Below are 13,792 nucleotides of genomic sequence, written 5' to 3' on the forward strand. Positions count from 1 at the left end.
GGGGGGGGGGATCAAGCTTTTGCGGTTGCTGCCCCAAGACTCTGGAACAAGTTACCCCCTGATATTTGCACTGTTACAGATGTAGCTTCTTTTAGGTCCATACTCAAAACATATCTGTTAGTCTGGCTTTTAATACAATGTGTGAAAATTGAATTCTTTTGTCTTTTGTTTCTTTGAGACCTTTTCTGATTTGACTGTTTTCTATGTTCATTCTTTCTATTGGATGATGTGTTTTTACTTATTCTGTTAAGCACTTTGGACCCTGCTGGTTGCTGTAAAGTGTTATATAAATACATTTAGATTGATTTTGATTGAATTATTGGAAATGTCTTGCTATTGACCGTGCATGCATGCCGCGCTTGTGCGTAACGTTTAGCCTACTGTTTTGATTGAGTATTAGCCTAAAGAATAAATTAGGTAATCTGGCTTTCATAACTCGGTGCCTAGCCTCTTACTGACATCACCGCCCATCACTGGTAAGTCATAAACAACTTTAACAAATCCTGCATTCTTTCCAGATTGCAAAATCCACTACAATGTTTTTTCATCACTGTCAAGTAGGTCATGAGGCAGAGCATCACCATGGTCACTTCCAGCATCTGACAGGGGTCAAACAGGTCAACATCATCGCTCAAGAGGAAACCGACAAGAAGGAGTAGTTTCCGGTGAACTGCTTTTTGTTTGCCAGTGACTGTGTCCTTCACACTCGTAAGGAATCGACGCCCATATGTCTGCAACTTTCCATTTCTTTCTTTCACCTCTGTTTGCCAACAAGACCCTGTCACCAACAATCAATGGTGAGCCTTTACCTTGCGGTCGTAGAGCTAAGCATGACGAGCCTGTTCAGCAGAACTGTGCCTCTAAGCAACCTCTGCTGCCTCAGTCAGGTCTCTTTTGAGGTGTCACACAGACATTTGTGTCAGATAATTCACACTAGATTTTTTTTTTTGAAAAGGCAGAAGCAGGACAGACATTTTTTACGTGTTTGGTTGGTTTGAGTAAGCAGCTGTAGGACGGACAACAAAAGAAGGGGTTCTGATACTGTAATGGATATGGCGTGGCAACATTCATTGTGAACCTTTGTTGTAGTCCTTCTTGTGATATGTGTTTACATTTTTTTGACCAATCCTGATGGACAGCACCGCCGGGAACACCTGAAAGTACCTGGAACTTATTAATATCACCTTCTGAGAGGTGCCCAGATTTTGTTCCTGAAACTTGCGGGTAAAGAAAGTGTCATGCACACAGGTAAATGGAACCACAGACACAGGACTCAGGTACTTAAAATGCAAGAGTTTTATTAGCAAGCTAATAAAAACACAGGCAACAGTGTCAAAAAATGACAGGCAAAGGGAAATCCATAAAACAAGGAATGGTCAAAATCCAAAGAAAACAACAGGAACTCAAAAAGGACTCAATCCAAAGAAAACAACAGGAACTCAAAAAGGACTCAAGGAAAAACGCTTGATGGCTAAACACAAGGAAGCAATCAATCTTGCCCTTGGGTAATGGGAAGACTGAACCTGAATACACAAGACGGGAGACAATGAGACACAGGTGCAACACATTAGGGCGGGGACAAGTAATCACAAGGTGGGAAAATAAACAACAGGAAGTAAAACAAGACAACACAAGGAAAAACCGAACTTTCAAAATAAAACAAAACATGAAATTTGACAGAATGGTGGAAACATTACCAGAACCAGATAATTTGGGATAAATTGAGTAAATGTAGTGATATAATACTTTTTAGCTGGTGCAATAGATTATACATGACAAATATGGGTGATACTATCAGCATATAGTAGCTGGAACCTGTTGGAAATTATTTATTTGGTATTTCAATACAAAGCTTCATACAGCTCTATTTTATTACCCTGTTTATATGTGCTTTTAAAGGAGCCATATATGTCATTTTGTTAATGCTTTACATGTTTGTTTTGCTGAATGACAATAAAAGTAAGGCATATCAAGCTGAAGTATATTCACCATTTTAAAATATTATTTAGAAACTTATATATGTTATATGTGTATGTTAAATAAGCTAGTATTTGATATTGTGAGAATCTTGAACCAATAATTGGAGGGATGTGACTACCACATTTGGTTATGGTCACATTCGAACTACAGACAAGGTCCTTTTAACCTGCTAGGGGCCCAGTCAATCAATCAATTTGTCACACAAAATCTGTCACACTAATCCAGTAAAATGTTTTCTCATCAGCTCATTAACTTGTGCGTGATTTATCATAAATTAGAATGTGGCCCCCAGATCAACACACAGAAAGAGTCACCCAGTTAATAGGTTATAACCTTGTCGTACAACTTCCAGAATTGCTCCGGAAAATCCGCTGGATTTTACTTATTTAGGCTGGATATCCGGTGCCCAAGGCACCGGATTTATGAGGGCTACAGTTAATCTTTTCTCAGATCTCTGCAAGGTAAATCCAGACAGCTAAATAGACTATTTGGCCACTTTTAAATGTACACGTTACACCTAAACAAGTTCCTTCCGACCCTATTTTGCTGCGGCACCGCAGCTTTTCTCCAATGCCCAAGACAATTGTTATTGGTTTAAAGAAATGCCAATAAACCAGAGCAAGTTTTCCTCCCATCCCTGAATGCTATGTGGAGAAGCCAGACTCTCTTCTAGCGTGCTTTGGAGGAGGGTTTGGCAAAGCGAGACTACCCAGTTAATGGCACTGTCATATAATTCAGCCAAGTTTCAGCAAAAGGAAACCACACCAACATCCCCACTAAAAACCAACAGGGGACCAGAAGCCACCCAACAGAGGCCTGCACACTGACTAGCAGGATGCCCAGCAGATGAGTTGCAGTCAGTGTTTAGTTCCTCCAAGTGTGCCTCGGTGCCCCTTCTAATGTAGAGTTGGAGACGGATGGAGAAAACTACCAACTCCGAGACACGGTTTCACAGTAAAAAAAAACAGGACCCACCTTTTATGTTGTGTTATAATGGTACAGTCCATATGCCCAAATTAAACTGCAATTAAATTAGCAAAAAACAGTTGACAAATAAAAGGTCTGGTGAATTCATGGCCTCTGGATTTCTGCCCTATTGCCTAACTGATAAATTCAGCCTTGGCTGCAGTGTTTTAGAGCAACGCATTCTCATGAACGGGTTTGTATGAAATTGTAAGAAAACTTATCCACACCCATTGGTATGATATCCTACGGAATTTGGCACATGACAACCGGTCAAATGATGTTAGTTTAGTCTTTGCAGTTAACGCTATAGTTTCTGTCGTCTGCATGAGGATTTCTAAATAATTACAACATTGTCGGCACATCTACATGACGCACAGACTCTTTAGAGGAGGTAATTATCTTGTAATTGTTTATGTCTTCTCTGTCTCCAAAGCTGAACATTGCTGCTGTCCTTTCTCAGCGGTAATGTTACTTGCACACCGCCTGCATGGCCTGAGTTTGTCAGCTCTGTGGCGTGTCCATTTTTTTGGCTCCCATGTTAACAGGTTAGAGCTTGCACACTGCTTGCGTGACACGCACAAAGGTCAAAATCTTTTATTTTTCCACCAGGACATGAACTATGCTCCCACAGGTTGAAAGCCCTGTAATTCAGCCATCCACCCTGACTTTCTCCTTCCATGGTTGTGAAATACGTGAAATATATACAAATTACAGGGATTCACTTTTCAGAGTTTTATGTACCTGTTTAAAGTAGCTTAAACTTCAGCATTTTGTTTGGGGATATGTGACAGTTTTAGTTTTTGTAAAGGTTATACACGGAACAGCTAAATTTGATGTCATTTATGGTCAACGGTGCATGAAATTTCTAAGCATGAGTCCATTTGAATCCTACACAGTGATAGTCATGTGCTAAGGGAGATTGGGCAGGGTTAGTGAGACCTAGGAGGATTTAGATTTTGCAGTGTCAGCCTGAATTAAAGAGGGAAGTGAGAGAACCTCAGTCACAGGGACTGACTGAACAAGACAGTGGCCATTAACTGAGGTAGGAACATTTATTACTGTGTGAAGAGTTAAAAACTTGTATTATATAATAATATATATAATATATAATAATATAATAATATAATTTAATTTATTGTTTGATTATATTTCACAGCCTTAAGAAACAGACATTGATTTTTCCGTTGACGTGATGGTCTTGGGTAGCAAAACGTTGCAGAACCTTGTTATAAAATGTTATTAACATCTACGAAATATGTTTTTGTGAGTAATAAGTGTCTCGAGATGGTCTAACTGTGATTTCAAATACAATCCGTCCGATAATATTAGCATTGGTGTCAGCCAATCATTCAAATGTTTTATAGAATAAGAAAATATATAATGGCATTATGCCTTATGGAAAAATACATTTGGGATTGCAAATAAAATCTTTCTATCCTATAATCCTTAGCTATAAAACGGGTGTTGATTGTTTGATTTTTTAGGTACTCAGGCTCCTTAGCAACACTTAGAATGTGTACTTTCATGTCTTTTGCATGTCTTTTATCTAGAAATATCTATATATCTATCTATATCTATCTATATTGCAAGCTTCTTATGCAGCTATACTGTATTCAGAGGGGGGTGTACTGCCTCAACAAACCAAACCACAATTCAACTGTTACAGTACATGTTGTTGAAGGACCCTGAACAGAGATATTTAGCTGTTGGATCCTGAGCCAGTCTGGTATAAGCGTTGCTTCTCACTTTGCTCTAGGTTATTAGACATACATATTGAGTTAAGTCACATCCAGTTTTTAATTGTCAGAGTACTACATAAAGTTTATGTACCAACAGTAATACATCCTAAATTTTACTTTTACTTGAAGCTTTACATAAATCCGGTATGTGGCAAGTACCAAGATGTGTTGTATTCAACTATATCTATCAAATTGTTCACAAGTGGGCGATGTGAAAATGACATTATCTGATCCAAGAATATTAAAAGTGTGTGTAATTAATTATCAGTAAAACAATTGACAAACTCAAAACTGCTTATTCAACCTTACATGATCTAGTCACTTGTGCACAAGATAAAAGCAATTTATCATTGTTTTGGTCAAATAGCAATTGCTTTTGTACATGGATGCAATTGATCATGTACAATTGTACAAACACACAAAACCATACAAAGGTGTAGAAAAAAATGGCAAATGTCGGGAAAAGTGACAAAAACTTTGAAAAAAGTGACAAAAACATTGGTGTGAAAGCAACAAAATATTTTGACCCAGAAAAACAAAAAATTGCATGGTCAACGGGAAGACAACACAAGGGTTAAATGCAAAATGGTTGAACTTATTGTCATAATTGGTCAAGCAAGTTTTTCATTCAGAAAAAACACATTTCCTGTGGTAATCGTTTAAATTTTGACATAGTACTTTTTTTCTATGAGCTATAAAATAATTTGGTGTTTTTCTGTTAACCAGTGTCTACAGATGGCCCTGAAAAAACGTTATCTAAAGAGTTTTGCTACATTAAAGTATGCGCATTTGACAACCAAATAAATTTTCCGTAGTAGCTACCAAACACATATCATATCATATCTCGGCCAAATTAAATGTTATCAGCAAAAGACTTTATTGAGATTATTGTTCATGGTCCCACAACGATGCTCTGTACCAAAGTTGGTGAAGATCAGCTGTTAGGGGGCGCTATAATCAACGTTTATTTGTTTTGGCCAATAACTCAATTCATTTAAAAGGGAAATTTGCGATTGCAATGTCTCTGCTACAGTAAATGCTATTGCCATGAAACTTGCAATGCTTGTTCGGCATGCCACTCTAAGGAACTTTACCAAATTTGGCAAAGGTTGGCCTTTAGGGGTGCTGTAGCCAACGTTGACCAGTTTCGGTCCTTCTACTCAATCAATGTTAATGGGAAATTTGCAACAGCAACGTACCGCAGACTTTGCGTCAGACGTTTGCCTCCCCATTGTTACGTTTTTGGTACCGCTTTTGCGCGTTCCCCAGGTTGTTTGAGGCAATTCGTGTCGGGGTTGACTGGAGTCGGGAGGCCCGTCATAACTGCTTGCAGTTCTTTTTCTTGTAATTCTGCTATGTCTTTTCCAAATGTTTCAATTTTCACCTTGAATTGTGTGTAAAATGTTCCACACAAATCAAATTGGCTGACACCGACTTGACTGAATTCTGCTATGTCTTTGGTCAATAGTGTGTTCATCATTGCCTTCTTTGTCTTCTCTTTCATAGGCTATCATCATGGGGGAGTGGTCCTTCTTGTCTGATTTGTTGGACAAGGTGCAATCCCACTCTACTATAGTAGGGAAGGTCTGGATGAGTGTTCTTTTTCTCTTTAGGATCTTTATACTAGCTGCTGGTGTAGATAAAATATGGGGAGATGAACAAGCAAACATGAACTGTAACACCAAAAGCCCTGGCTGCAAGAACGCCTGCTATGATCAATCCTTCCCAATGTCTCACACACGCTTCTGGGTCCTCCAGATCCTCATTGTCTCCACTCCAACAATCATTTATTTGGGCCACGTCCTGCTGGTGATTCGCAGAGAAAACAAGCTAAGGAGACGCCTAGAGCAGAAAATTGGTAAAAATGGGAAGGTTAAAGCTCCAAAGTATTCAGATGAACATGGCAAGGTACAGCTCAAAGGCATCCTGTTGGTCAGCTACCTGATGCAGCTGCTGTTCAAGATCCTGCTTGAAGTGGCCTTCATCGTAGGCCAGTACTACCTCTATGGCTTCATACTTATGCCTATTAAGATTTCATTTAACCACTACCCCTGTCCGTCACCAGTAGACTGCTTTATAAGTCGCCCCACAGAGAAAACCATCTTCATTGTCTTTATGTTGGCAATGAGCGTCCTCTCTGTGATCCTCAACATCATAGAGATGTTCCACCTAATAATCTCAAAGATAAAGGCAAAGTAAAGGGGAAGCAGTGGCTCAGAGATGTACTGCCTCAACAAACCAAACCACAATTTAACTGAGGGAATTACATGTTGTTGAAGGACTGTGAACAGAGACATTCAGCTTTAAGTTGGATCCTGAGCCAGTCTGCTATGATCCTTGCTTCTCGCTTTGCTCAAGGTTATTAGACAAACATTGAGATAGGTAGTACTACATTTATCTTATGTAGCAACAGTAATACATCCTATATTTTACTTTTACTTGAGCCTTTACATGAATCAAGTATGTGGCAAGTACCAGGATGCATTGTATTCAACCATATCTATCAAATTATACACAAGTGGTTGATGTGAAAATGACATTATCTGATCCAAGAATATTAAAAGTGTGTAATTAATTACCAGTAAAATTGTGTTTATTTACAATTGACACTCTCAAAACTGCTTGTTCAACCTTACATGATCTAGTCACTTGTGCTCAAGATAAAAGCAATTTATCATTGTTTTGGTCAAACAGCAGTTGCTTTTGTTAATGGATGCAATTGATCATGTACAATTGTCTGTTGTTTTTTACATGAATATGAAAATACAACACTGGATATCTGTTGAATTGTCTTTCCCCCAAAACATATAGGCATAAGTTAATTGGCTATGTCTTTAACCCTGCTGTTGTCCTCAGGTCAAATTTGACACATTTTCAAAAATGTGGGTTTCCTTCAACCAATAAAAAAAACAAAAAGTAACATGGATGGCTTTCTACAACGCAGACAACAAAAAACGTCAAAAGGTGTAGAAAATTTTGCAAACACTGGCAAAAGTGTCAAAAACATCAGTGGAAAAGCAACAAAAGTGTTGAAAAAGATGACAAAAACATTGAAAAAAGTTAACATTTTGAATTTTGACCCGGAAAAACAAAAAGTTCCCAACTGACCGTTGGTCATCGGGAAGACAACACAAGGGTTAGATGCAAAATGGTTGAACTCATTGTCATAATCGGTCAAGCAAGCTTTCCATTCAGAAAAAACACGTTTCCTGTGGTAATCTGTTTAATGTTGACATGGTACTTTTTTGTGCTATAAAATAGTTTTGTGTTGTTTTTTTCTGAATCGCAATGACACTGTAATTTGTTGAAAACCAAAAATAAAACAACAAATGTAAATCTCTTGCAATCCTAATCTCACATAAAATAATGTGACTTTGTACTGTTGAAATGTATGAATTCCATACAGAAAAAGTGCATTTTCAATTGTCATAAAAAATTTAGCCATAGTGTATATCAAAAAAATACCTAAAGAGTACAATTTTATATTAACAACACAACTACGTTTTTCACAAAACTAAGCCTTTTCTTTGTGGAAAATGACACAAGGACTTGACATTCTGATAGCACTGATATGTTCATTGACATGAAGATTTACTTTTGCAGATCATCCATTGTGTGGTACTCTTTGTAATAATTATCTTGAAAATTCACTCCAAAATCCACCATTTTATATATAATTTTACATTTTATTTATATAATATTGCCTTTTGGTTACATGACTGTTGAAACAAATTAAAATGTAATTTGAAGAGTATCACATAACAACCGTTCCTAAACAAATGCTGAAATTACTATTCTAATGTGTATTTAAAAAAAAAGAAATGTAACGGCATGGAGTAACGTTAGTAGTACGGTTTTACACGAATTTAAAATTGACATTCACCAAGTCAAAATGCTTCGGTTGACATTAATTAGCTTGTTCTTGTTTCTTAGTTGCAGCTTAACGTTAACATTCTAGGACCTCAGCTGGGAGTTTCATGTAGACAGCTAATGTTATCCAGCAGTCAGAATCTGCATCAACATATATTACCATCTTTATTCTCATTAACGGACGTGCAAGAAACCAGTTGCTTATAAACCACTAAAATAGTAGGGATACTAGTAGTACTACTAGCTGCAGTGTGGTTTGATTATCAACGCAGTTAGCATCATAATAATGATCATAATATTTTACTCCGTTAATGACATGTTGTTTATGACTTGCTGCCATTGTGCTAACCGAGCACCTCTAGCCTTTACGACAGAGCCTACACTTGTTAGATAATGTTTCATAACAAGGTTCTCTGTTGATTGTTGTTTGTCACTGAGTGCTCTCAGGGCCTACCGTTGTTTCATTTTCAGTTGTAGCTCAAAAAGCAAATTCAGTGAAGTCATTTTTCACAAAAAAACTCAAGATCGCCATACATAATGTTGCCGCTATAACTTACTGTTAGTTATGCCGGCTGGCACTGCTGCATTTGTGTTATTACCATAGTTATTCATCTGGTCTGAGGCATGAGATTGGTGAGAAGCCAGGTTCAACCTTGCCTCCCTGATTTTTTTTATTTACGATGAATCGACCATTCAATGTCGAGCTCGGTCAAACCTGGCCTCAATCTGATTGGCAGATAAGGTTTCCTTTTTCTCTTAGGAATGTCAGGAAAAGCTGGCCTCCTTTAAGCATTCATAGCATTTTACCAACCACTAGTGACTAGACTGATAAAGTTTCTAATAAGTCTATTTAAAAATGGCCAGAATTACATCCAAGGTCTCAAATTTCATTTAGTCAGGTCTAAAAAACGGTTTTACCCTCGTTCATTTCCACTGGCCACAGACAGAAAAGGTATTGAGCCGTAGCAGCCTACAAAGCGGAACAAAGGCCGTCTATCAGATTGTGAGTTGCATGTCGGTCAGAGAAGAGTGCAGAAAAGTGTTTCACAGCGCAAGCGGGAACATGCTCACCTGGCGGAAAAGAGAGAAAGAAAAAGGAGACGCCGTCTGGAGGACAACCACGGGGCTAAGTCAGCCTCTGCAATGTGTACCTATTATGGAGCCATTTTGTTTGTTTGGGGTGCTCAGGTCAGCCAGAACCAACCTGAACTGGGCCATCAGAATAGCAAAGCATGCCTATCGTCTGAAGTCCAGGGATTCTTTCACAACCCGACAAACACCAGATGCATGTGGCAAGGCATCCAGACCATCATAGACTACAAGGCTGTTCCGGTACCCTGTGGGGACAACACAGACTTTCTCAACACACTCAACAACTACTTTGGTTGGTTTGAGGCACTCGACAACACTCCTGTGAGGAAATCCACACCTCGCTCAGATGAATAGGCACTCAGACTTGAGACAGCTGATGTCCGGAGGACGTTAAGAAGACTAAATGCACAAAAAGCAGCAGGCCCTGATATACAGGGACGGGTGCTCAAAGACTGTGCTGACCTGTGCTGAAGTTAAGTTGATATAATGACAATGATAAGAGGAATGGTGTCTTGAAATGGAAAGGGTTAAAATCTTGTATTAATAACAGGCAGTGCTGTAACCACAGTCAATGTTTTAGGTTTCTGCAGAACAGGAACCTGCTGAAAAACAGTTTTTAAACTGAGTCAGGCACATTTATATTGTAATGTAATGTTACTTTTTAACTTTCCTGTATATTAAATATGAATGAATGAATGAATGAGTGAGTCATTTTGGTTTACTGTCCCCTGGCAACGCAGATGGTCATGTGGTGAACTGGAGTCAGACTGCAGAAAGTAAATGTGGAAATAAGGATTACTCATAATAGTATTGATGCCTCGCACACATTTTTTCTCTCTGCATATCATCCACGTTATAATAAAGATAAATCCAGCAGTGCTATTTGCGCTTGTACTGAGTGATAATTGTTCCATAAACACCTTGTAAAATCTAACTCAAACCTTAACATTTAATCGACACAGTTTCACCGTCACATTGTCCCGCTACGGAGCACAGGAGGATGAGATGACCCGACTCCATGGATAACACGATAGCATACCCTACCAGAACACAATGCAAATAATACTGTGCATATATAATCAAATGTCAAAGTCTGAAAATACAGCCGATAAGCTCTCGCACATTCATTACACTTAATGTCCTTATCGGTCTTAACTTTACTACTGTTAGTGACAAAACCTGCATGAAGAAAAGTGTGTTTGCCTTTTACACTTTTTTCTTCAAATTGTATCTCTGGGTGGTGGATATAGGTTATGCTGTGCTTTAGGCAAGGTGTTGACAATCACAAATTGTTGTATACCAAATTATGCTGTGACCCCCCATGCATAATGCTGCATGATGGCTCTGCTGGCACTGCAGCAGGACTAACCCTAATTGGAAGAATCAGGAAAGAAAGAGACTTCAGGGACCATGACGATGACTGGCTAATATGCCATATATATGCTGCACTCTTGGATCTATGTACTGAATTGAATCCAGTAGTGAGGGCAATGTGCCAGAACCATCCAAATACAGGTCCACGCAACTCTGGGGGCAACCGGCTGTTTACAGCTAAGTGTTGATAAATATAATCTTCAACTTTATTGCTAAGACTTGTTTGGATAAAATATAGTTCAGGTTACATTTTATCATATACATGTACCTGTAGGTCTAGTATATATATCGAAGCTGTCCCCGAGTACTGTAATGCGTCTATAGTCAGGTTTACCTACCACTGTGCGAGAACAGGCCCAAATTATAATTTGATTAAAAATTCCCGAGCGTCAGAGTTTTTTTTTGCTTTTTCTCCGTCAATATAATTTGGCGTCACGAAAGAACAACTGCCAGGATCAATAACATACTTATCTGCCTTCACGAGGTGCTTTGCATTTACTATTTATGGTTAAAATTGGGCATGTACAGGGCGGGATAAGAGGCTGTTTTACATACGCACATTTGTGGGTAATCTGTGATGTATAAAGGGAACATTGCTTATGACATATGCAAATGCCATTTTTGGCTTTTGGGCATATGTACACTTATAGTTAGGATCCTACGCACAGTTTTATAAATGAGACCCCAGGTCTCATTTCCCTCCTTCTCTTCCTCTTGTTCACAGAAATTTCAGAAAAGATTTATCTCATGCACACAACAGTTTAGACTAGCCTACTTAATCCCATTGCATTTGTTGTTTTCCCAGTTTGACAGTAAAGGATGGAACCTGGTTTAATTTGTGCAGCCTTATTAATGTGATGTGTGTGAGTTAGTGGAATTTGTAATATTAACTAATCAAATACAAATGATCAATCTCCTAGCAAGCACTGTGTAGCCTAACGTGTTATAACACCACCGAAAACCCGTAAACATAATGAATTTAAATGTGCATACATTTTATATTTTGTATTAAGCTGTTGTCCTTCCTAAATGGAAAACTAATCATGGACAAATCACAAGGGAGTTGTTTCCCTTTTGGCTAATGTGAATTAAAGGCTGTGTTGCAGGGTTTATTTTCCAACAAATGTGCGCAATTTGCTTGTTGGTAAACGCTTGAACTAAAATCTGTTGTGTGTATTTCTGTTGGGGTTGTGTAGATTTCTGTTTCCTGTTTCCCTATTGCTTCTTTGTTTCTGTACTGTGGGTTTTTGTTTCCTGTCTGTGTATGATTAAGTGATTATTGTGCATGTTTCTGTTCAGTTATTTGTTCTGTTAACTGATTCATGTCCTAGTCCGTGTTTCCTCCCTTGTCTTGTCTTGTTGTACTTCCTGTCTTGTGTTTTCAGTAAGTGTCTGCTTTCCAGTAAGTGTGTGTTCTGTTTCCTGTTCTGTTTTGACGTCTCAGTTTTCGCTCCTTGTCTTGACTAGTTTTACTTCCTGTGTTTTCCCTCCTGTCTGATTGTTCTGCCCCACCCTGATGTGTTTCACCCGTTGTTTCACTTGTTCCTTGTTTGCTAATAACCTCTTAGCCTCTGTTCCCTTTGTCTTGTGTCAGATTATTTAGTTTGTAGCATGTCCCTGCGTTCTCTGTACTTTCATCTCATCATTCTGCTTTTTTCCTTTTGCTTTCTGGACTTGGTTTTTGCCTGCCTCAGCTTGGATTCCTTGTGTTACTTTTGCATTTTTTTGGACCCTCTATTGCATGAATTATTTTTTAAACATGGTAAAAATGTCTTGATGTGTTTTTATTACTCAAGGATGCTTAAATAATGCAATTGCAAAGAATTTTTTTTTTAAAAATTGAAGGGGGGGTAGTTGGTAATTTGTTGCCATATGGCAACAACGCACATTCGTGGAAAGTGCTAAAAAATCCATTATTTCTTTAAAACATGCTTTTATTGAAATAATTACCAAACAATTCAACTTATATGTATCAGCATGTAGCCCAATGTGTTCACGAGTCAAATTAGTTTAGTTTTAATTATAGTTTTTGATAATTATAATAAATACACTGTATAAGTCTGTCATGTACACCTGAAAGAAGACACACGGATACAATGTACTTGATTAGGCAAAATAAGTACAACACACTGACTAAACTTATAATTACTGACTAATGGCCACTGAAAACATATTTCTGATACAAAATCTTCCTTTAGGAACTCCTATTTAAACCAGAAGGTTATTTGACTATAATGTCATTGGACAAACAGTAATTTGAGTGCGCCAACATGATTCCTTTGGAATAACTATTTTTTATTGGTGAGCAATTCATTTACTTAGTGTGTAATTATAATTTAAAAAATATTAATTACAAAATGCTGGAATAACATAATATAAATACATTTTATGTTTTTCGTTGCAAATACTATAAATAATTGCAAACATAGTGTTAGAGTAGCCTAAAGTTATAGTTATTCAATTGAGCCCATTAGGCAAAATGTCCACATTTCATGTCAATATTTGCATAATGTTGCCATATGGCAACACATTAATTTTAGCCTTTTACAGAAAAAATACAAAATTTTAACTGGTTTAAAAATTAAAGTTTACTTATTCCAGATAACAGTTGAATTTTTTTTTCAAAGAAAGCTTCTAAAATTGAGAAAACAACGACATTTGGCCTGGAGCGTGAGCCTTAGTGTGGCACATGTCCAGAAAAAGGGGGGGAGGGCAGGATTCTGTGGGTATGTGAAGTCATCAAATGGGTACAACTTCAAAATAAAAGACCT

At 37.9% G+C, this 13,792-nt stretch overlaps 2 protein-coding genes across 2 annotated transcripts in view; both read left to right on the forward strand.

Annotated features, from left to right (window-relative positions):
- The window catches only part of mdn1 (midasin AAA ATPase 1), a 1,030,807-nt gene that overhangs the window by 898,475 nt on the left and 118,540 nt on the right, over positions 1-13,792 (forward strand). The gene's annotated exons all lie outside the window — the stretch shown is intronic.
- Positions 3,882-8,031, forward strand: LOC116705893 (gap junction Cx32.2 protein). The gene is made up of 3 exons (XM_032542368.1): positions 3,882-3,988; positions 6,192-7,515; positions 7,827-8,031. The coding sequence occupies exon 2, from the start codon at positions 6,201-6,203 to the stop codon at positions 6,882-6,884; it is 684 nt and encodes a 227-aa protein (XP_032398259.1). The 5' UTR covers positions 3,882-3,988; positions 6,192-6,200; the 3' UTR covers positions 6,885-7,515; positions 7,827-8,031.

This window comes from Etheostoma spectabile, chromosome 18 (genome assembly GCF_008692095.1).
Source record: "Etheostoma spectabile isolate EspeVRDwgs_2016 chromosome 18, UIUC_Espe_1.0, whole genome shotgun sequence".
Lineage (NCBI taxonomy): Eukaryota > Metazoa > Chordata > Actinopteri > Perciformes > Percidae > Etheostoma > Etheostoma spectabile.